Source organism: Alligator sinensis, unplaced genomic scaffold (genome assembly GCF_000455745.1).
Source record: "Alligator sinensis unplaced genomic scaffold, ASM45574v1 scaffold705_1, whole genome shotgun sequence".
In the NCBI taxonomy this organism is placed as follows: domain Eukaryota; kingdom Metazoa; phylum Chordata; order Crocodylia; family Alligatoridae; genus Alligator; species Alligator sinensis.
Genome location: NW_005842663.1, coordinates 583,413 through 604,022, shown reverse-complemented (window position 1 = coordinate 604,022; position 20,610 = coordinate 583,413). Strand labels below are relative to the sequence as shown.

At 48.1% G+C, this 20,610-nt stretch overlaps 1 protein-coding gene across 1 annotated transcript; it reads left to right on the top strand.

The window, feature by feature from the left end:
• The first annotated feature begins 396 nt into the window (after nucleotides 1–396).
• LOC102383890 (CMP-N-acetylneuraminate-beta-galactosamide-alpha-2,3-sialyltransferase 2-like) lies at nucleotides 397–9,479 on the top strand. The gene is made up of 6 exons (XM_006033825.2): nucleotides 397–681; nucleotides 2,123–2,313; nucleotides 3,008–3,187; nucleotides 4,324–4,369; nucleotides 5,988–6,107; nucleotides 7,937–9,479. Exons 1-6 carry the CDS (start codon nucleotides 397–399, stop codon nucleotides 8,102–8,104), a joined length of 990 nt encoding a protein of 329 aa, XP_006033887.2. The 3' UTR covers nucleotides 8,105–9,479.
• The last annotated feature ends 11,131 nt before the right edge of the window (nucleotides 9,480–20,610 follow it).

The following is a 20,610-nucleotide window of genomic DNA, read 5'->3' as shown; positions in this document are numbered from 1 at the left end:
TTTAGGTATGTCCCAATGTGATGCCAGATTCTCCTGAGAAGTGCTTCCTCCAGTAACATTTCCTCGAGTGCTGTTACATGAACTGGGCACTCTGCACATGCTGGGTGTCACCATTCTGTAAAGACAAAGCCAGGGAGAAGTGGCCCATCCCTGCAGCTTGCTGGTTGGTACCGATGTAAGGCTGCTGATGACGTGGGATCCCTGATGAAAACCTGTGTTTGAGGGCTGATGGGCTGACCCCTTCCTCCCACTCTGTGTCTATAGCTACTGGAGGAAAAATCCCACTAATCATAGGAAATCCTCTCACAAACACGTTGGTATTGTATGTGGTGCTTTTCCTTCATGTGTAGTGCTCCTCCTGTGAGAGTCCTATTGCAAGGACTGATGGCATGAAGAATGTTGCTCAGGAAGAAGCTGTGGGCAACAGCAGCTCTATGCCTGGTGTTTCTCCTATGGAAGACTTTCCAGGGCAGGTGTACAGGACACTTTGCCTCGTTGTGTACTTTTGTGGAGTCATCGGGGCCTGTCTCCCTCTTCAAGGCCAAGCTTTGTAGCTGTGCCAGCTGTGTTGCAGATCTCAACAGTTCGGCCTGGTTTAATGAACACTATGATGCAGCTATCAATCCTGTGCTGACTGTGCAAACCCAAGAGATCTCCCCAGATGTTCTGCAGTGGTGGCTGGTGAGTAACAGAATTACATCAGTTCATTCAGGCCCATCATACCATTGCTGCCTGGGCAGAGTCTGTCAGGCTCCCCCAAGGGGCAGGATGAAGGTCAAGCAGTGGAGGAGGACTGGTCAGGGCTCCAGAGTACACGTGGGAGCTCTAAGGACTGCCCCTTCTATTGATCCCTTGAGATCAAGGGCAACAGCTAGGGAGCCAACAGAGATCATGAAGATATCCAATGTTCTGCTTGCACAGGCATTCAGGGATCCTCTTTTCATTTGGGAGGGATTGCTCTGGGAAACAGAGGAAGAAACAGGGAAGAACAGGGATGTTGCCAACATGCCTGCCAGTACCTCTAGTTTGGCTTTCTCCTCAAGTTCTGCTGGCTCCATCTCTCCACTATGAGCAGCTAGCAGGGGGTATGTGGGAGCCTGCATAGAACAGGGGCCCCTGACCTAGTGAAAAAAGATCCTGATTTTTTTGTCAACAAAAAGGGGTGATGATCTTTGCCTGCACCACTGCAAAATGGAGTTTATATTGCATCCCCCTGTGGCAGAGTAAATCAGGGACTACAGTGTCCCCTCTGAGTGCAGCTGTGTTGAAACCTTGCCTCTGAACAGAGATCATTGCCCCTAGCCCAGGGATGGGCAAAATACAGCCTGCGGGTTGGGTCCAGCCGAGCCCAGCAAGGGATTCCATCTGGCCCACAGCCAGGCTCGACTTCTTGGGGCCGGGGCCACGGCTTGAATCATGGGACAGTGACAGTGCCAGGGCCCAGGGCAGAGCCATGATCTGCTCCCTGCATGTCCCTGACCATAGAACCAGCGCCCATTGTAGGGATGTGCGGGGAGTGGATTGTGGCTCTGCCCTGGGCCCTGGCCCTGTGCTGCAGAGCCATGATCTGCTCCCTGCATGTCCCTGACCATAGAACCAGCGCCCATTGTAGGGATGTGCGGGGAGTGGATTGTGGCTCTGCCCTGGGCCCTGGCCCTGTGCTGTCACCACTTTGTGATCCCAGCCCCAGCCTCAGCCCTGCCAGTCTGTCCCACTCCCAGACCCCGCTCCCTGTCTGCCTGCTGCTCCATCCCACCTGTCTGGCTGAGTGCACACTACCCATGGGGGTCCCAGGCCGGTCTCCATGGAGACCCCACCTGCACACCTGCCTGCCGGCTCCATCCAACACCTCTGGCAGTGGGTCCAGGGTGGATGGGCCTGGAGCCAGATAGGACCATTTGCCCCCACCTGTAGTGCTGTTCCAGGTCACCCCACCATGGTCCCCAGCTTCTGCTGCTCTGGGCCTGGTCAGCATCATCTCCCCCCTCCCAGCCCACCAAAACTCCTTAAGTGGCACTCCAGCCTAAATATTCTCTACCCTTGCCCTAGCTCCTGTCTCTGTGCTATGGATTTGCTCTTATGTCTCTCTCCAGACACAGTGTCTTTTCTCTTGATTCTACAGAAGCTGCAGGGCTCCCAGAGCAGAACCCAGCTCCAGGGAATAATCAGGCACATGTTTGACATTCTCCCATCCCCAGTCACTGGTGTGTGGGACACAGCCGGGTGCAGGACATGTGCGGTGGTGGGAAATTCTGGGAAGCTGAAGGGCTCCAGCCATGGTACAGAGATTGATTCGCACGACTGGGTTCTGAGGTGAGTGGAACAGAGCTGACTCAGGCAGGCATCTGGGACCTGAATCATCCACCTGCTTCACTTACCTCTTCAGTAGGAGCCAGCCCCCAATGCTGGGCTGGCCTTACACACCTTGAGGAGCATGGTATCCTGATGTGGCCTAACTTAGCCATGTGCATCTCTGCCAGTAAGCCCAGGGATGAAATCCCCCAGCAGAGACACAGTTAAGCTTGGACTCAGGACCTAGTACATGGGGTGTTTCCTAGCAGGCTCCTTTCTTAACCAGTGGTGATGGGGGCTAAAAGGAGAAGTTTAAACTGTTGCTGGGCCACCTGGTTACTTAATGGACCAGGGAGAAACTTTCAGGATGTACAGTGGGTATGTGAACAACTCACCCATTTATTCTTGTACCCTCAACCTGTTCCCACCATCCCCTTCACCCTGGCCTATCTAATTTTGCTGAAGGGGGTGTGCCACAATGCTGGGGATTGACACTGCCATAAAATAATTGGCATTGGAGCAACCCCAGTGAGCCCCAGCCATAAAGATAATCACTTCAGCCTGATCTCCAGGCCCCCCAGTTGCTCCCTTGTTGTTAGGCTGTGCCCAGAGCCTGCTGACCTGAATGAGCCCTGCCTGATGCACCCAGGACCATGGTATGTTGCCTGCATTACGTGATTGCAATTTGGTCTCTGATTTCTCTGTTTTACTCCAGAATGAACAGAGCACAGACTGTGGGGTTTGAGAAGGACGTTGGTACAAGAACAACACACCACTTCATGTATCCAGAGAGTGCTATGAACCTTCAGCATGGGGTGCACCTGGTGCTGGTTCCTTTCAAGCTGCAAGACCTGAAATGGGTGACCAGTGCCTTTTCCACAGGGGAGCTCACATTGTATGTAACTGCTTGGCCTAGTGAGGGGCAAACAGCTTGATACAAGGGGGAGGGGGTGAGTCATTCAGGGAGTGCCTTGGGGAGATGACTGGGTATCCTTCCCTGGCTCCCCAGAAGCAAGACTTGGGGTCATGTATTTCCTGTAGGGGGTGCTGTTCTTTCTCTGAGGAACCTGGGATCCTCCCAGATAGGAAAATTTGAGGTAGCCCTCAGGTTTGGGAGTGGGACATTGCTACAGGCAGTGGCCCTCCTAGAAGCAAAGAGAACAGTTCCTATGGGCATAACTCATCCTTGGAGCTGGGATATGGGATGTCCTCAAGCTGTAGCATGCAGGAATGGCTTTGAAGCCTCCCCAGTGTTGGGACAGTAGATAAAACAGTAGCTGCAGATGGGGGAGGGGAGGAAGAGGAGAGGCGGGGATGTGCCTCTGAGCAGGATGGAGAAGAGGGAAAAACTCCCCAGAGCTTCCGGGGTGTGATCCAATCCAAAAGGGGAGTATAGCCATATCACTGCACCCCATCTGGATTAGCTCCTGCCTTTTCCAAGGAGATAAGGACTTTGGAATCCCACTGGAAGAATGGATACCCAATGCCAGGATAAAGCATGGAGTGCCTCTGGAACACTCCCTTCCCTATAGCAGGGTCATAGATGCAGTGTCTGTAGGGGGCACAGTCCAGACATTCTGTTCAACTTGCGTGACCAAGACCAAGAAAGTGGTAAAGGACAAAATTGTTTAAAACCAGAACCATTTAAAAAGGTGCACGGCAATTTACACAGAGAAAGGGGAAGTGGTGAATATAAATTCTAATATTCCTGGATCTAGTCAATGATCTTGCAACCAGATAAGATGCACAGATAGATTGCTGGGCTAGCCTACAGTTTTACAGAGGGCCTAACTGTAAGCCTAACTTCTGTTCCATATCTCACTCTAAGCAGATTCCTGGAGCACCAGCGGCAAAGCAGCTTTGGCCCTTGGGGATGGGGGACAGTCTGGTTGTGCTTCATCCTAGCAAGGAAGCTAGGAGACATTGTAGAAGCCAGGGACATAGAAAAGAGAAAACCAGGGAGACATTACTGAACTCATGATCATTTGAAGATGGACTTTGCTCTGAATGCTATTTCCATTTCTTTTACAGCACATACACAAAAGTCAAACAGTTTATTAAAGCTGACAGAAGCAAGGTAAGATGCGTAAGGGGCCCAGCCAGCAATTCACAGTCAGCATGTTTACCTTATAGATTTCATAGACATTAGGGCTTGAAGGGACTTTGTAAGATCATCAGGTCTATCCCCCTGCCCAACGGGCAGGGTGTCAGCTGGGGTCAAAGGATCCCAGCAAGATAAGTATCCAAAGGTTTCTTGAATGAGTCCAGAGTAGGTGCTTGTACCACCACTGGGGGGAGTCTATTCCAGGCCTTGGGGGATTGAACAGTAAAGAAATTTTTCCTTATGTCCAGCCTAAAACGGTCTTGCAGGAGTTTGTGACCATTGGACCTTGTCATCCCCTGGAGTGCTTTGGTGAACAGGTGTTCTCCCAGATCCTGATGCACACCCCTTTATGTACTTATAGCCTGCCACCAAGTCACCCCTGAACCTGTGCTTCTCCAGGCTGAAGAGTCCCATAGCTCATAGCCTTCATAAGGGCTGTTCTGTCTGAGCATGTGCGTGGCTCTCCTCTGGACTCTCAAGTGTCTCTATGTCCTACTCCAGGTCCTGTGTCTGAGTAGGGGGCAGGGGTAAAGGCTTCCTTTTTTCCCCCTTTTTTTGCCTTTTTTTGTTGCCTTTTTTGCCTTCCTTATTTTTCCTTTTTTTTTGCAAACCTTCAGCACTCCTTTAAGTTGTTTGCTGAAAATTTGGAGATTTTTCACACAGTAACTCCAGCTCTGAGGAGACTTTCTCTGAGAAAGTCCTAAAGGATACTCTAAAATGGCCATAGAAAAGTGCTAAAGCCTCCTTTGCCTGGAAGTACCTCACCCCATGTCTATAAATTGGATCCTGGCTAATGGCAGCTTTGCAAAGTTTCTTCCAAACTGTATCTGCAGGATTGTTAAAGTTGTTTAACAGCAAGTGTGGGCCAAGGGTCCATCAGAAGCACTAGAAGCTCAGTGAGTCAACCAGCAACCTGGTCAAGTCTGTCAGAGTTTGCGTGAATCTTGCTACTTCTCCATTTCTAAGCAGTCTGCAACCTTCTACAGAAGCAGTTTCTGGCTCTCCACACTGCCCTGGGCAGAACGTCCAGCTACTTTGGCAGTACTTGGGAACAGTCCAGGTACCAGAGTATGGCCAGAACCAATCAAACAGGAAGTGCCCAGGCCATGCTGGTTCTCATGGAGGCAGGAGAGGGGATTGGTGCAGCACCTTGAAAGTCAGTCAGGAATGGTTTTTTTTTGTCTGGAAAGCATTCTTCTTCAGCTGGCAGAGCACCACTTGCCTTCAGAGAAATCTGAGATGCAGTCCTTAAACTTAGAGCTGACTAGTGCAACACATCTCTCTCTGACTCCACTTTCCAAGGATCCCCCATTGTCCTTTCCAGGGTAATAAGCCTTTCTTAGTAGGCTTATGCTCAACCGTGCAGCATTCAAGGGGGAAAGTGCACCATTACCCACTGAGGACAACTGACTGTCACTTCTGAGGTGGGAAAGCATATGAGTTGTGGCCGTAAGCAGGGGGTGGAGGGTGTCAATGTCACTCCTGCCATTTCCCAGCTCACTGGAGGAGCTTGTGATGGCTGTGGCCAGATTTTGCTGTGTAATAGGATGGAAGAATCTAAATTGGCCCTTCTCTGTTTCCCTCCTTCCAGGTGCTAATACTGAACCCTGCTTTTCTCAAATACATCCATGACAATTGGACACAACACCATGGGAAGTATCCATCCACTGGTTTGACAGCTTTGCTCTTCGCCTTGCACATTTGTGATCAGGTGTGTGTGATGGGAGGGGTAGCAGTGACAAAGCCGACTGTCTGTGACAGATCATCTAGAGACAGGCCAAACCTGTGATCTAAGAAGGGCCAGGGAGCAGACACCAGGCTTAATGTCCATGACAGGGACTGGGAATCAGTGCAGCTCACACAGACCCAAATGTGCATATAGTACTCTCTCCCCACGCTGTCACCTGTGGTCCCAACAGCTGGCAGTGTGGCAGGGGGCTGTCTGGAGGCCAGTCACAACATTGGCTTGCCCACCTGTCTAGGGCAGTCTGCCCACCTGACTCTCCTACCATGCCTTTGTTGGAATTAAATAGCTGTTCATAGGCAGGAGGCTGCCCATTTATTGCCCTGATGCCAAGGGTGTAATACACGACTCCAAACCACTCCTACACCATGTCCCATGCCTCGCAGATGGCATCCAGATCTACTGTTACTTCCCCGACTCCTTAGCCAGGCCACACACAGCCTCTGGCCCAAACTTGGCTTCAGGCATCCTCAGACATACCTTGGCCACATGACCCCCCACTGGTGCCTCTACTCTGGCCAGCCTATGTGCAGTCTTTCAGGCCCCCACACACCCTACTCTACGTAGCCCCCGGCTTTCACTCTACCCTCTTACTGGGGTTTCTGGACCTTCAACCTCTCGGGCCTCAGGTGTCTGTCAACATGCCTGGATCCTAATCTGTCCCCTCTGTGGGGTTACCCACCAGATGGTGGGGCCTAAGGTTATACAGCACCCCATACTTGCCTTTTACTGGGGAAGCACAGGTGTGGCATTTTGTGGAGACCGCCCTGCCACAAGCAGCCCCACCACATCATCCAACCCCAGGAGGGTGTAGTTTCAGGTCTTACCCAGGACCAGGAACCTCCTCCATCCCCATAGTTCCTACCCCGACCTCCAGGTGTTCTGGGAGCTGCAGGCTGAGCAACTTCGCTCCTCTGGCTCCCTAGATGTAACTGCCAGCTCTGCTCTTAGGGCCTGGGCTTAGCCTAGCCCTCCTCCAATCCACTGGACCCCTTTTGGTCATGTGACCAGCAGCTACTCAGAGCCTGCCTGAAACCTCTTAAAGTGGCAGGCACAACCTGTGTTCTGCCATGCAGAGCAAAATACACATTTAATTCCTAGGGGATTAGAACTATTGAGAAGAGCAGTGTCATTTTTTTCCCACAACTCAAGATGGTTCTGCTATTCTAGTGAGAGCTGCCACTTCACTGTTATGCCCACTGCTATTGTAATATTGGAGGAAGAAACATCATTGGCCATTAACTTGCACAGGAGAGGCTGGAATGCAACATAGTGATTGTAGGGTAAATTTTATTTATTTAAATGTTTTTTGTCAGTGGAGGCCTTGGGGCTAATTTAATGTAAAAGTGTCATATTTACCCCACAAGTGGAGGGTTCTCTACCACACATGAAGGTTTCTACTTATGTCTCTTCACTCATGGCAGCAGATTGATAAGACAAAGCTTTCTTCAATGTTAATGCACTTTTACCAGCTGAAAAATATTTTATAAGGATTCCTGTGTATAGCTAGTCAGGTCATACCTCTACCTTCCCTCTTGCCCTGTTTTTTCTTCAGATTTATCCTCAAACCACAACTTAACCACTTGCTAATACACAAAAGGGTTAACATACTCAAACAGTTTTGCCCCACCGCACCATGCAGCCAACATTCCCATCTTATGTCTCTAGTTCAAGAGCCCATCTAGCCAGAGCAGAACAGGATTTTCTACCCTGCAACTTTCCTGTCAGCAGAGCAAGTCGCTTGATTTCTGGGCAGTAAGCATCAACCAGCAACATTTGTGTGCATGTATGTGCAGGTCTCAGTGTTTGGATTTGGTGCAGACAGCAACGGGAAATGGCACCATTACTGGGAGGAGAACCGCTTCTCTGGGGCATTCCGCAGGACTGGAGTTCATGATGCTGACTTTGAGCTCAGCCTCATCAAGAAACTGGTTGCTGAAGGCCAAATCTCATTGTACAACTAGTGAAGGAACAACTCCAATGCCTCTGTCCTGGCTGCCCTCTACAATTCCCACTGGCTAAGCAGCATTCCTTTCCCTATAGTGCTCATCAGTTCTAGTGCTGGAAAGATCTCTCTTCTGTGTAGATGGCTCACATTGCTGTTAATGATTGGTACAGGGATAAGAGTTGAGCCCTCAAAAACCCATGACAAATTTGCTTCCCAATGGATTGCACAGGAATAGCATTTTTGGGACTAGAAACTATTTAAATACATCATGTAGCACATGCAATTGTCAGGTTCCCTATACACGTAACAGAATAACATGCAGGCAGACAGGCTGGCAGCCCCATCCATAGTTAGTTGTCTGATGCTTCCCATTTTAAGGCCCTCTTTCAGGCCTTAAAATCTTCCACTGTTTGGTTGGAAACTTGCCTCATGCTATGTGTGCGTGCACACGTGCATGCACGCACACACACACATGCACACACACTCTCTCTCTCTTCAGCAAAATGCTTTGGCCATTTCTCAGAATGAAGTTTGTGGCCAACATTAAAAGCCAGCCTTCTACCTGATTAATTGAGCATTGCTACTAATTTGGAGAAGGGCTTTATGGATTGCCTTAGAGCCAGGGATGTGCCATTTTTCACAACAACTAACCCAAGTTTCAATAGTTTATGAGACTTTGAAAAGCCCTAGTTTGCACACATTTAATAGTCCTGCTAAAGATTGGCTGAGAAATTCTGGGAAGCTTCCTGGTTGCAGGGGCTGAGTAAGACATGCCCTATAACTCAGGGGCGGGCAAAATACAGCCTGCTTGCTGGATCTGGCCTACCAAGTGATTTCATTTGGCCTGCGGGTGGGCCCACACTGAGCCCTGCAGTGTGCTGCGCTCCCACCCTTGTATGCAGGAAGGCCCTGGCCCTGGCCGTGGCCAGCACGCACAGCTTCTGGGTGGGACTGCTGCTACTACTGCTGCAGATGCCTGGGGAACTATCACGTCTCAGCCTCTTGTTGGTTCAGATCAAGCGTACTCCTGTGCTTGCCTGGCAGGGGGAAATACCATGGTCACCATGGTGGCTTTCTAGTTGCACCTGGGGAAGACCACTCTGCTGGCATGGGATAGTACCTGCATAGGTAACGCATAATTAACCTTGACTTTATGACCACTTTATGGAAATGGGAGACTCCTCCCTAGCTTGCTCCTGAGGACTAATGGCTAAGGGCAAACTCAGGAGCATCTGATTCCCAAGCCTCCGGGTTTGGGCCTGCAAATAGGATGACCACCAAAGGATTTGGGAATATCTGAAGCCCCAGGTGGGGTAGAGGATGTTGGCTGGTAGTAGAGCCACTTATGGTTCTGGACTGACTCATGAATGTGGAATCTAATTTGGCTTGGTATACAGAAAATTTAAATTAAAAAACAAACAAACCCTGCTTGGCTCCCCACCTCTTGTGGGTCCTTCACCTGACACTGCTGCAGCGCTCTGGGCAACAAGTAGGGAAGCAAAGGCGGGTGTGGGGAAATCGCAGCTGGGCAGGAGTAAAGGGCCAGTGGAAGTGTGGAGCCCAAGGCATGGGGCCTGCACTTAGCAGGAGCGCAGAGCCTGGGTCAGTCCATTCCATCATGCAGATCTCCCTGTGGTTCACGTACAGCTCCTGGGACCCATACCACCAGAGGGAAGCCCTGCGTGGTGGAGCTGACAGCTTCCCCATCTTCCTGCCACCACATGCAGCTCCCAGGACTCTGCTGGAAATGGCAGGGAGCCCTGTGCGATGGAACCTGGCTGGCTTGGTCTCATTCCCTGCTTCCCAGCAGAGTCCTGACAGCTGCACATGGCAAAAAGGAGTGGGGCCAGGCTGCCAGCTCTATCACATGGGGCTCTGCCCTGTGGCGCATGGCTCTGGCCAGGTCCCAGAAGCTGCATGTGAACTGCCTGGAGCCCTGCACGATAGAACTGGGTTGACCTGGTCCTGCTGCCACATGCAGGTCCTGGAACTAGCCAAAGCCATATGCCACTGGGGAGCTCCACCAGCGTGGGCCATGAGTGCCCCAAGAGCCTGCCTCCTGCTGCTGCTGCTTGCAGCAGGGGCTGTGCACCATTGGGGGGGCACACCCCCACCCCACCATAACCACACCCACATCCCCCACACCCCAGCTATGCCCCTTCACAGCTCCCCACAAACCCCACACCCCCCCACATCCCTCCACACAGCTCCCCCCACAAACCTCACACACCCACACCCTCCCCAACACCACCCCCACAAAATATACAAACATAAGATTTTATTTTCAGGTATTATGCAATCGCCTCTATATATACTTTGCAAACGCATGTAAATCAGGACATTTTTTTGGGAAAAAAAATTAAAACGTCATAGTAACTCTTTGATTTTTTTTTATTATATGATTTTTTTTTTCTGGTTCCAAGATAACAACCCCTCTACCTCCCAAAAGGAATACTTCTGCGCAAGGAGAGGGACTTCTGGTGGCAAAGGTCAGGGTTTAGGGATGGGACTTCTGGTCCCAAGATGGCAAGAAGGGGGTGAGGCACCTGTCAAGGTGGGGTTACCCTTGCGGCCCTCAACAACTCACCAAAACTCATTAAATGGCCCTCTAGCTTAAATAATTGCCCCCACCCCCCATCCCCTGCTATAACTGCTACTCCCAGCTACTGGGGTTAGGTGGGGGAAGGAATGGGTGGGAAGGGCTCCTGTGGTATAGGGCATTGAAATTGGACACTAGTATATAGGCTCACCGCCCTTCAATGTAAATGTGACAGGTGAGCGGGACTGGAAGTCCCGCCCCCTTAGCCCTGCCCCTTTTCCCCATGTATGGCACGTGACATCACCAGCCCCACCCCGACCCCAGTCACATGGTGTGTGACATCAGCAACTCCACCCCCAACCCCCAGTCATGTGATGTGTGACATCAGCAACTCTGCCCCCAACCCCCCAGTCACGTGGTGTGTGACATCAGTAACTCCGCCCCCACCCCCAGTCACGTGGTGTGTGACATCAGCAACTCCACCCCCACTCCCCCAGTCACATGGTGTGTGACACCAACACCACATGGTCCATGACATCCGAAGGACAGCCCATGCAGACCCCCAAAGCCCAACTGCTCATGCTGCAAGAACTACCCTAGATCACATGGTGCAGTTATGGTCCATCAGGTCCCAGACTGCTCCAGCCCCTGCCGGAGCACAGGCATGGCCTATGGGGTGGCAGGGTGGTGGTGTGACCCCTCTAACAACCCACCCCACCACCCCCAACCAATTGGCGGGGGGTTCAGAGGCCTCAGACCTCCCAAGAACAACGCTGAACCAATTGGAATGAGTAGAGGGGGTGGGATTTAGGCGGCAAACCCCACCAGGTCTATCTGCTTTCCCAAACGACCCCTCTGTTTATCTGAGACTGTGCTAAGGCAAGCAGGAGTGGATATGGATTCTTTCACAATGCCTGTAGGCCCACTCACTACAACTGCAAGACAGCCTTATAGAAAGCGTTACCATAGAAATAGTTTTGAGGAGGAGACCCAGCTTCTTGTCCAAAGGCTCTTTGAGACACCTGACCCTGTTCGGGAAGACCCAATGAACAGGCAAATGGAGAAGGCCCAGGCCCTTGAAGCAGACGTTGAGAATTTAGAAGATAGTATCTTTGTGCCAGAACCTGCATGTGACGTAGAGGTCATCGCAGAGGAGAGTCCGGTAAGAGACTTGGAGCATGGTTGTGGGGGCACTTGGGTTTTGAGGGTATTGGTTTGGGTTCACTTTATGGCATGTGCATGTTTGGAAGTAGCTAAGGACTGATTAAACAGCAGCTAACTAACAAAGTCCTTTATTTGAACTCCTTTGCAGTTAGATGAAGCTTTTTTAATGACTCCAGAAAACCTACTCACCAGTACACTAGAAGGAAGTGTATGCTTCTGCAGAGAACAAAGACCTGATGATGCTGAAGAGTTCAGAAGACAGCTAGGCATTGAATCAACAGATCCAGTTACAGCTCATGAACGTAAAGTCTTCATGAAGTCTCTTGTTCGTGTTTCCTTTTATGGCATAATGAAATACTGCTTGAGGAAGAGACTTTTTGACCTATGCTGGGGGTGCACATTTGACCTAGAGGGTCAAGAAGCCCATGAATGTATTACTTGGTTAGATGAAGACATAAATCAAATAATTCAGGAACTTTGCCAGGAAATATGTCTTGATAGCATTTTCAATGCTGTTACAGCCATTGGGTTTGCCTGCCAGGAACATTCTCAGAATTACTGAGAAACATTTAATTCAGGTTAGAGAGCTTCTAAACACTGTGTATTCTGCAGAAGATCCTAATGCTGCCCTTCAAGATTTGATCACTGAGGAAGATAAAACACTCATACCTCATATTGAATGCTTAATTGGTACTAGAGATTATAAAACCTTGCTTAAGAGAGGGGCTTAGCAAAAACAGTTTAAAATGGGGGGGGAGGAGGGGCTTATATCTTTTGCTGATTTTGGTGGGAGGCTAGGGATGTGGGATCATAAAGCAGATCAACAGTTTTCTACATCTAATGTAGATTAGCATTTGCTTTAGTGTCTTGGATCTCTAATCACATACATATAGGGTTTTTTGTAAAGATAAAACCAATGAGACTTAATGGTCACTAGAAATGATAAAAAACCCTTCTTAGGAGAAAATTTTTGATGGAAATAAAGACTGAATTAAAAAATATATATTCTCACAGCTTGTGTATGGTATGGGGGTGGTGGGGGTGTGTGTTATAAAGATAAACCAGACCACAAAAAAAAAAAAAAGATGACCATTGTGTTCAGAGCTCTTCCTGTTTTAAGACTAAAGGAGTTATCTTTTACCAAAAGGCCTGCTGTAAAGATAAGGCCGACAAGGCATAATGGTCATGGGAAATGATAAAAAACACTTCTTAGAAGAAGGTTTAACAAAATAAATCAGTAAATATAAAAGTTTTTGATGGAAATAAAGACCGAATTTAAAAATATATATTCTCACAGATTGTGTATGGTATAGGGGTGGCAGGTGTGTATCATAAAGATAAACCATAGCAGAAAAAAAAAGCTGACCGGTGTGTCCAGATCTCCACGTTTTAAGACTAAAGGGGTGGAGTTGTCTTTTAGTGGTGACTATTTTAAAACAGTTATATTTTACTTTATACATACAGTATTTTCCTTTATTATTTAATTTTTACTAATTATTGTATCATTTCATTTATATTACAGAGAGCTTATCAAGTGGGGAAGCCCCGTGCAATTTTACCACAGCAAGGTAAAAATTATTTTAAAATGGTGGGTTATTTGTGGCTGTGTTACTATAATCACACTAAGTTATAACAATTGTTTGTAATAGTTTGTTTTCAAACAGAACCTCTTCTTCTAAAATAGAAGAGCAGAGCAAACACATACAGTCATGTTTTTATCCAGTAGTAAAAGGTAATTTTTCTGAAATCAGCTTCTGAAACTTTTATGTGTTTCTTGTGGGAGGAGAAGCTGTGTGTAGGGGTTAAGCAAATTTTAAATTTGTAGTGTGTAAGGAAAGTGAATTCTCAATGCTGGGATGTAAATTTTATATTTCCTAAGTGATCACATGCACCACTCCCGAAGAAGAGTGGGGGCTGGGGCAGAGACCTCTAAAAGCACAAGCAAAAATCCCCAGAAATGCTCAGCCTGCAGATCATAATACCCAAGGATCAGAAGACCACCGGGACAGAACAGAAGGGTACGAGTCCTCAGAGGAAAACATGCCACCTACCTCTGAGAAAATCATATGTAAAAAGACGATTCACACCCCCAAAACAGGTGATCTGGGCCCCATGAATAAGAAACCCAGGACTGATTGCTCGCACAATTTAGAGAAAGAAGAGAGTCTCTCTCTCCTTTTTTGAAAGATCATGATTATTGTGAAAAAAGAGGGGGATTTGGGGTGGTGCTGGCAGGCGTATACATCTCAGTAAGAAAGAGTGTGCAGAGCACTTTGAAAGATCATGATTACTACCAGAGCAAAAGAGTAAATTTTACTCAGAGAGGAGGTAGTCTGTGTAATTCAGACAGCAGTCGTGGCCTGTATCATAAGAGCGGGGAGTCATGGTAAACGTGGGGGTAAGAATGGGTGGCGAACCAGCAAGTGGCTTGTGGGACGAAAAGTAAGGCCCTGGTTAAAGAGGAGCATGGGGAAGGCTAAACACCAGTTGAAAAAAAAAAAGAGATCCCCTAGGATCCCCCAAACACTTCTCCTCCTTTCAGTGCTGACCCTTCACCAGAACCCCCAGAGCCAGAGAGGGGAGATGGTGACTATAATTTAGGAAGCCCTTTAGAGGGCCCCTCAAATGTTCCCAGACCACCCAGGCCTCCCCCACCACCAAGACCTGAAGGGTTGGAGAATTGGGATAACGAATCTGGTGTGGAAGACAGTTTAGAGGACCCCTCAAGTGCTCCCTGGTCTCCTGAGTCAGCAGAGGATGTTTTACCGGACGTACATATGGTGCGGGTGAGAAGGCAAGAGTGGTCTGTAGCCAGGTTTGGAGGCATGAGGTACACTGAGGAGTTCTGTTTTGTGAATCTGGAGTGTGTGCCATTACACATGGCATACGAAGCCATAAGCAGAGGGGTAGAAGAAATTGTAGCAGCACTCCACCAGAGATTCATGGGCATTGACTATGCCCAGTTACGTATTCAGGCAAACTGTTTATACTCTCGAACTATTAATTTAAACAAGATGACCCCCAGAGCTGTTTTTAGAGTGGTTCAGTAATCTGTTACAAAGCCAGACAGAAATATTGTTCGATTTGACGTTTTGGCTGGTTGTGGTCTTTGTGAAAGGCCGGGGAGGTGGAAGCCGTAGAGTTATAAGCTCTATCCCCTATTCCCAGAACATTACCAAAAAGAGAAAGTATTTAATTGACTTGAATACCTATGATACTAACTGTGCTTTGCAGGCAGTCTATTGGCTATTACCAAACGTAGAGGGGCCAGAGATGTCGAACTGCTAGATGGTGCCAAAGAACTGCATAGGAAATTAGGCATATCTATATATCAAAAGTTTATGCTCCATCAAGTACTTCTGTTTGAAGATCTTGAACAGGTTAACATTCACATAGTGATGCATAAGGAAAAAATTGGGTGGAGTTTATTTAAAACACAAAACACATCCAGATACCCTGGACACCTGTTTTCTTCTGCTGCATGGTGAACATTATTATGGTATTTTGGGTGTGAAAAAGGTGTTTGGCATGCAAAATTATTGCAATCTTTGTCAGACATTGTACAGCTATAGCCATGCATACAGGTTCCGATGTCGTCTTTGCCTGAGCCCGAACTGCGCTGAAAACGTGGGCAGAACACAGAGGTGCCCTAATTGTAAGCTGTTCTATCGTTCCAAAGAGTGCTTAGAAAGGCACGTGGCCCTGGCCTCTGAAAATCAGATTGAATGTCTGACTAAAACTCTGTGCGGTGAGTGTAAACCTTACGTGGACAAAAAGCACGAGTGCAAAGGGCAGCAGTGTTATGGGAAAATCATGCGTGTAAACAAGCACTGGTGCTTTATGTGTCAGATTAAAGAGCCTGAAGAAGGCGAGGGGTACATTTTTAATTATTTTGAATGTGTGCAGGACACGGGGATGCATGTGCCCAACTACATTTTTGCAATGAAGCTAAAGACAGGGGAAAAAACCCCTCAAAAAGCTGCAGGCAAGAACCCCAAAAAGGCTTGTAAAGCTAAGCCCAAAAAGCCAGAAAGCATTTGGGAGTTTAAGGGTAAAGAGTGTCTGTCTGATTTTATTAAGGTCTTTATGGATAAAAAGTTCAAGGACTACATCTTCATAGCTCACAATGCCAAAGGCTACGATGGTTACTTCATTGTCAGCCAGTTATTGAAGGAAAAAATGGAGGTGAAACTAATCACTCAGGGTGGTAAACTCATGTGCATTGATGTGACCAGGCTAGGCATCTGTTTCATAAATTCTTTAAACTTTTTGCCAGTGAAACTTAGCAGGCTTCCACAGGCGATGGGGTTTGAAGGATGCAAAGGTTATTTCCCACATTTTTTTAACACGGCAAAAAACAAAATTATGTGGGGCCTCTCCCAAAGATGGAGTACTACGGCGTTGAAAATATGATGTCCGGTGAGAAAGAAGAGTTTTTAGAATGGTATCAGAATAACTGCGATAAGACCTTTGACATGCAAAAGGAGCTGGCCTATTATTGCCAGCAGGACGTAAACATTTTGAAAGAGGCCTGCTGCCTCTACAGGGATGAGATTATGAAAATGACACGGCAGATAGACGGAGTGAAAGTAGATGGTGAACTCCAAAATGTAGTACGCTGCATAGATCCTTTCCGATTCATCATGCTGGCCTCCATCTGCATGGCCATGTACAGGTTTATGTTTGTGGAACCGCAGACCATAGCGCTTCTCCCCCCAGACAACTATCACAGACAGAAAAAGAGGTTTTCAACCCCATCTATTCAGTGGCAAACGTACATTTTGGAGAAAGAAAATATTCAAATTCGACATGCCTTACAGGGTGGGGAATTTCAGGTAGGCCCCTATTTTTTAGATGGCTATGCCAACATTGATGGGGAACCTACGGCGTTTGAATTTAATGGATGTTTTTTCCATGGTTGTGCCACTTGCTACAATGAGAAAGACCAGAACCCGTTGATGTAGACAACCTTCGGGTTTCTGAATTATCAGGCATTGCAAAAGACCGATTATGTCAAGAGAGAGGAGTTTACTGTTAGGACCATTTGGGAGCACGAGTGAAGGGCTCTGTTAGAAACGGATGGGGAGCGGGCAGATTTTTTAAACAGAACCCTGCTGCCTTCTCCACTGGTGCCTAGGGATGCTCTTTTTGGGGGGAGTACTAATGCCATATGTCTGTATTACCAAACTAAACCCGGTGAACAAATACACTATTACGATTTTACCAGTCTTTACCCCTTTATAAACAAAATGAAGTAACAGCCAACTGGACACCCTGAAATCATTTCTGACAATTTCCAAACCCCATCGAGGTATTTTGGAATAGCCAGGGTGAAACTGTATCCACCGCTAAATCTTTTTTTTCCTGTGCTACCCACCAGGGTGAATGGGAAACTTATGTTCACATTGTGCCGCCTCTGCGCGGAAACAAGACATCAAAAGTGAGACCACACTGATGAAACGAGGGCCCTCCTGGGCACAGCAGCTCAACTCTATGAAGTCTGGCATTTTGCCGAGAAGTCTAGCACCCTTTTTTCACAGTACATAAAAATGCACCTCCGACAGAAGCAGGAAGCCTCGGGCTACCCTGCCTGGTGTACCAACCAAGAAAAACGAGAGAGATATGTGGCCAATTTCTTGCAAAAAGAAGGTGTGACCTAACGCCCAGAGCATGTCAAACCCAACCCTGCAAAGCACCAAATAGCAAAATTGTTTCTAAATTCTTTGTGGGGTGAATTCGGTTAGAGAACAAACTTGCCCAACACCAGTGTAGTTACAGACCCCGAAGAACTCTTTGACTACCTTTTCTCTCGCCTATGAAATTTTATCTTGCAACTTTATTGATGATGAGGCAGCCTGCGTATCTTGGAAACACGCCAAAGACTGTTACACTGTCTCTGGTAACACAAACATCTTTATAGCTTGTTTCACCACCGCTTATGCATGCTCAGAGTTGTATGAGCTGTTAGACAGCTTGCAAAAACGTTGTCTGTACCACGACACCGATTCTGGGATATTTGTGAGCTGCAAGGGAGATTGGAACCCCCCGCTAGGCGATTATTTAGGCAAGCTCACCAGCAAAATCCCACCAGATTAATACATCACAGAGTTTGTGTCGGCTGGTCCGAAAACCTATGGGTACAAGTTGTCCAGGGGAAAGGTTTGCTTGAAGGTGAAAGGGATTACCCTGAATGTGGCCAACAGTGAAAAAGTCAACTTTGAAACCTTGAGAGATCTTGTTCTAGATTATGGGGCAAACTCCGCTGGGGACACCCCTAAAACAACTGTGATACAACAGCGCTCTATCGTCAGGAACAAAAGCAAGTGGACGATAGAAACCAAAACCTGGAGAAAAATGCAGAAAGTCATTTATGACAAAAGGGTTCTCACAGAAAACTTTTAACAGCCTCCCCTATGGTTTTTAAAGATGGATATGCATTGGAAGCACCCCTTTTCTGTGATTTTGGCAGGCCCTAGCAACTGTGGTATAAATTACTTTATAAAAAACCTTCTGGATCACGCTGATCGAATGTTGTGTGTTATACCTGAGAATATCGTGTGGTGCTATAGCTGTTGTTAGCTTTTGTATAAAGAACTGCTTTGTAAGTATCCTTTTACCAAGTTTGTGGAGGGTCTACTGGATAGTCTCAACGACTGTTTGTTTCCTCCTAATAAATATGGTTGTGGTAGATGATTTGATGGACTCTGCCTGTGACAGTGGCGAAATTCAGAAAGCCTTTACCAAGTACGTGCACCATCGGAATCTTAGCATTATGTATATAGTTCAAAATGCCTCCCCCTATTCCAGAGTGGTTGAGCAGACACAGAAGGAGCACTGTGATTGCAGGAGAGGTCCAGAGTAGTATATAGGCTGGGAGGTGGGATTGTTGGGGAGGCAATGTTGCTGGGGCTCTCCCTAGTCGTGGTGTTACTGCTGTTTTCTCTGTGAAATTGGCACTATGCACAATATCTCCAGAAAGTTTTGGCCTATTGTGAAAGTCCTGGCAGGAACTCTGTGGTTACTGGTAAGTAATGCACTATTCATGCTTTCCCTGAAACCAGGTTATCTAGATAGTTGTATTCATGGTTGCCCATGACACTGTGAAGTGACACTGTAGGCCACTTATGAACTACCTAACACTGGAAGGGATGTGGAGGAAACACCAGTACTATCAATATGCTGGAGGAGTGCTGAAACTTATCAAGTGGATCTTTGAAAACTCTTGGCGCTCTGGTGTAGTGCCCGAAGACTGGAAGAAGGCCAATGTGGTGCCTATCTTCAAGAAAGGGAGGAAAGTGGATCCGGCTAACTATAGGCCCATTAGCCTGACTTCTATCCCGGGGAAGATCTTAGAAAAGTTTATTAAAGAGGCCATCCTTAATGGACTGGTCGACGCCAACATCGTAAGGGATAGCCAGCACGGGTTTGTTGTGGGTAGGTCTTGCTTGACCAATCTCATTTCCTTCTACGACCAGGTGACCTATCACCTGGACAAGGGAGAATAGATTGATGTCATATATCTTGACTTCAAAAAAGCCTTCGATCTGGTGTCCCATGATCGCCTCTTGGAGAAACTGGCCAATTGTCGCCTTGGGTCCTCCATGATCCGCTGGCTGGAAAATTGGCTCCGGGGTCGGACCCAGAGGGTAGTAATCGATGGAAGTCACTCGTCGTGGTGTCCTGTGACCAGTGGGGTCCCCCAAGGCTCTGTCCTTGGACCCATACTGTTCAACATCTTCATTAATGATGTGGACACTGGAGTCAGAAGCAGACTGGCCAAGTTTGCCAATGACACCAAACTTTGGGGCAAAGCATCCACACCAGAGGACAGGCAGGTTATCCAGGCTGACCTGGACAGGCTCAGCAAGTGGGCGGACGAGAATCTGATGGTGTTCAACGCCGATAAATGCAAGGTTCTCCACCTTGGGAAAAAAAACCCGCAGCATCCTTATAGGCTCGGCAGTGCTATGTTGGCTAGCACTATGGAAGAAAGAGACTTGGGGGTCATCATTGACCACAAGAGGAACATGAGCCTGCAATGCGATGCGGCGGCTAGTAAAGCGACCAAAACGCTGGCTTGCATCCATAGATGCTTCTCAAGCAAATCCCGGGACGTCATTCTCCCCCTGTACTCGGCCTTAGTGAGGCCGCAGCTGGAGTACTGTGTCCAGTTTTGGGCTCCACAATTCAAAAAGGATGTGGAGAAGCTTGAGAGAGTCCAGAGAAGAGCCACGCACATGATCAGGTCAGGGAAGCAGACCCTACGATGACAGGCTGAGAGCCCTGGGGCTCTTTAGTCTGGAAAAGCGCAGGCTCAGGGGTGATCTGATGGCCACCTACAAGTTTATCAGGGGTGACCACCAGCATCTGGGGGAACATTTGTTCACCAGAGCGCCCCAAGGGATGACGAGGTCGAATGGTCACAAACTACTTCAAGATAGTTTCAGGCTGGACATAAGGAAGAACTTCTTTACTGTCCGAGCCCCCAAGGTCTGGAACAGCCTGCCACCGGAGGTGGTTCAAGCGCCTTCATTGAACACCTTCAAGATGAAACTGGATGCTTATCTTGCTGGGATCCTGTGACCCCAGCTGACTTCCTGCCCTTTGGGCGGGGGGCTGGACTCGATGATCTTCCGAGGTCCCTTCCAGCCCTGATGTCTATGAAATGTATGAAAGTGGGTGCTTGGCCATTTATGCTCAGTGTCTCCTGGCAACTGGGTCTTGGGAAGTGGACTGGCTTAACAGGGACAGCTGTGGGCAGGGAAGATACTTTTCAGCAGTGGTGGGAAGACAGCTGGCATGCACAGGGAGGCAGGAGG

What these genes read in the sequence shown, in the direction of transcription:
- LOC102383890 (XM_006033825.2), top strand. Translation starts at nt 397, where the DNA reads ATGTTGCTCAGGAAGAAGCTGTGGGCAACAGCAGCTCTATGCCTGGTG. An exon ending in ATGTTCTGCAGTGGTGGCTG is followed by an intron (nt 682 to 2,122) that starts GTGAGTAACAGA and finishes TTGATTCTACAG; the next exon opens with AAGCTGCAGGGCTCCCAGAG. An exon ending in TCCACAGGGGAGCTCACATT is followed by an intron (nt 3,188 to 4,323) that starts GTATGTAACTGC and finishes TTTCTTTTACAG; the next exon opens with CACATACACAAAAGTCAAAC.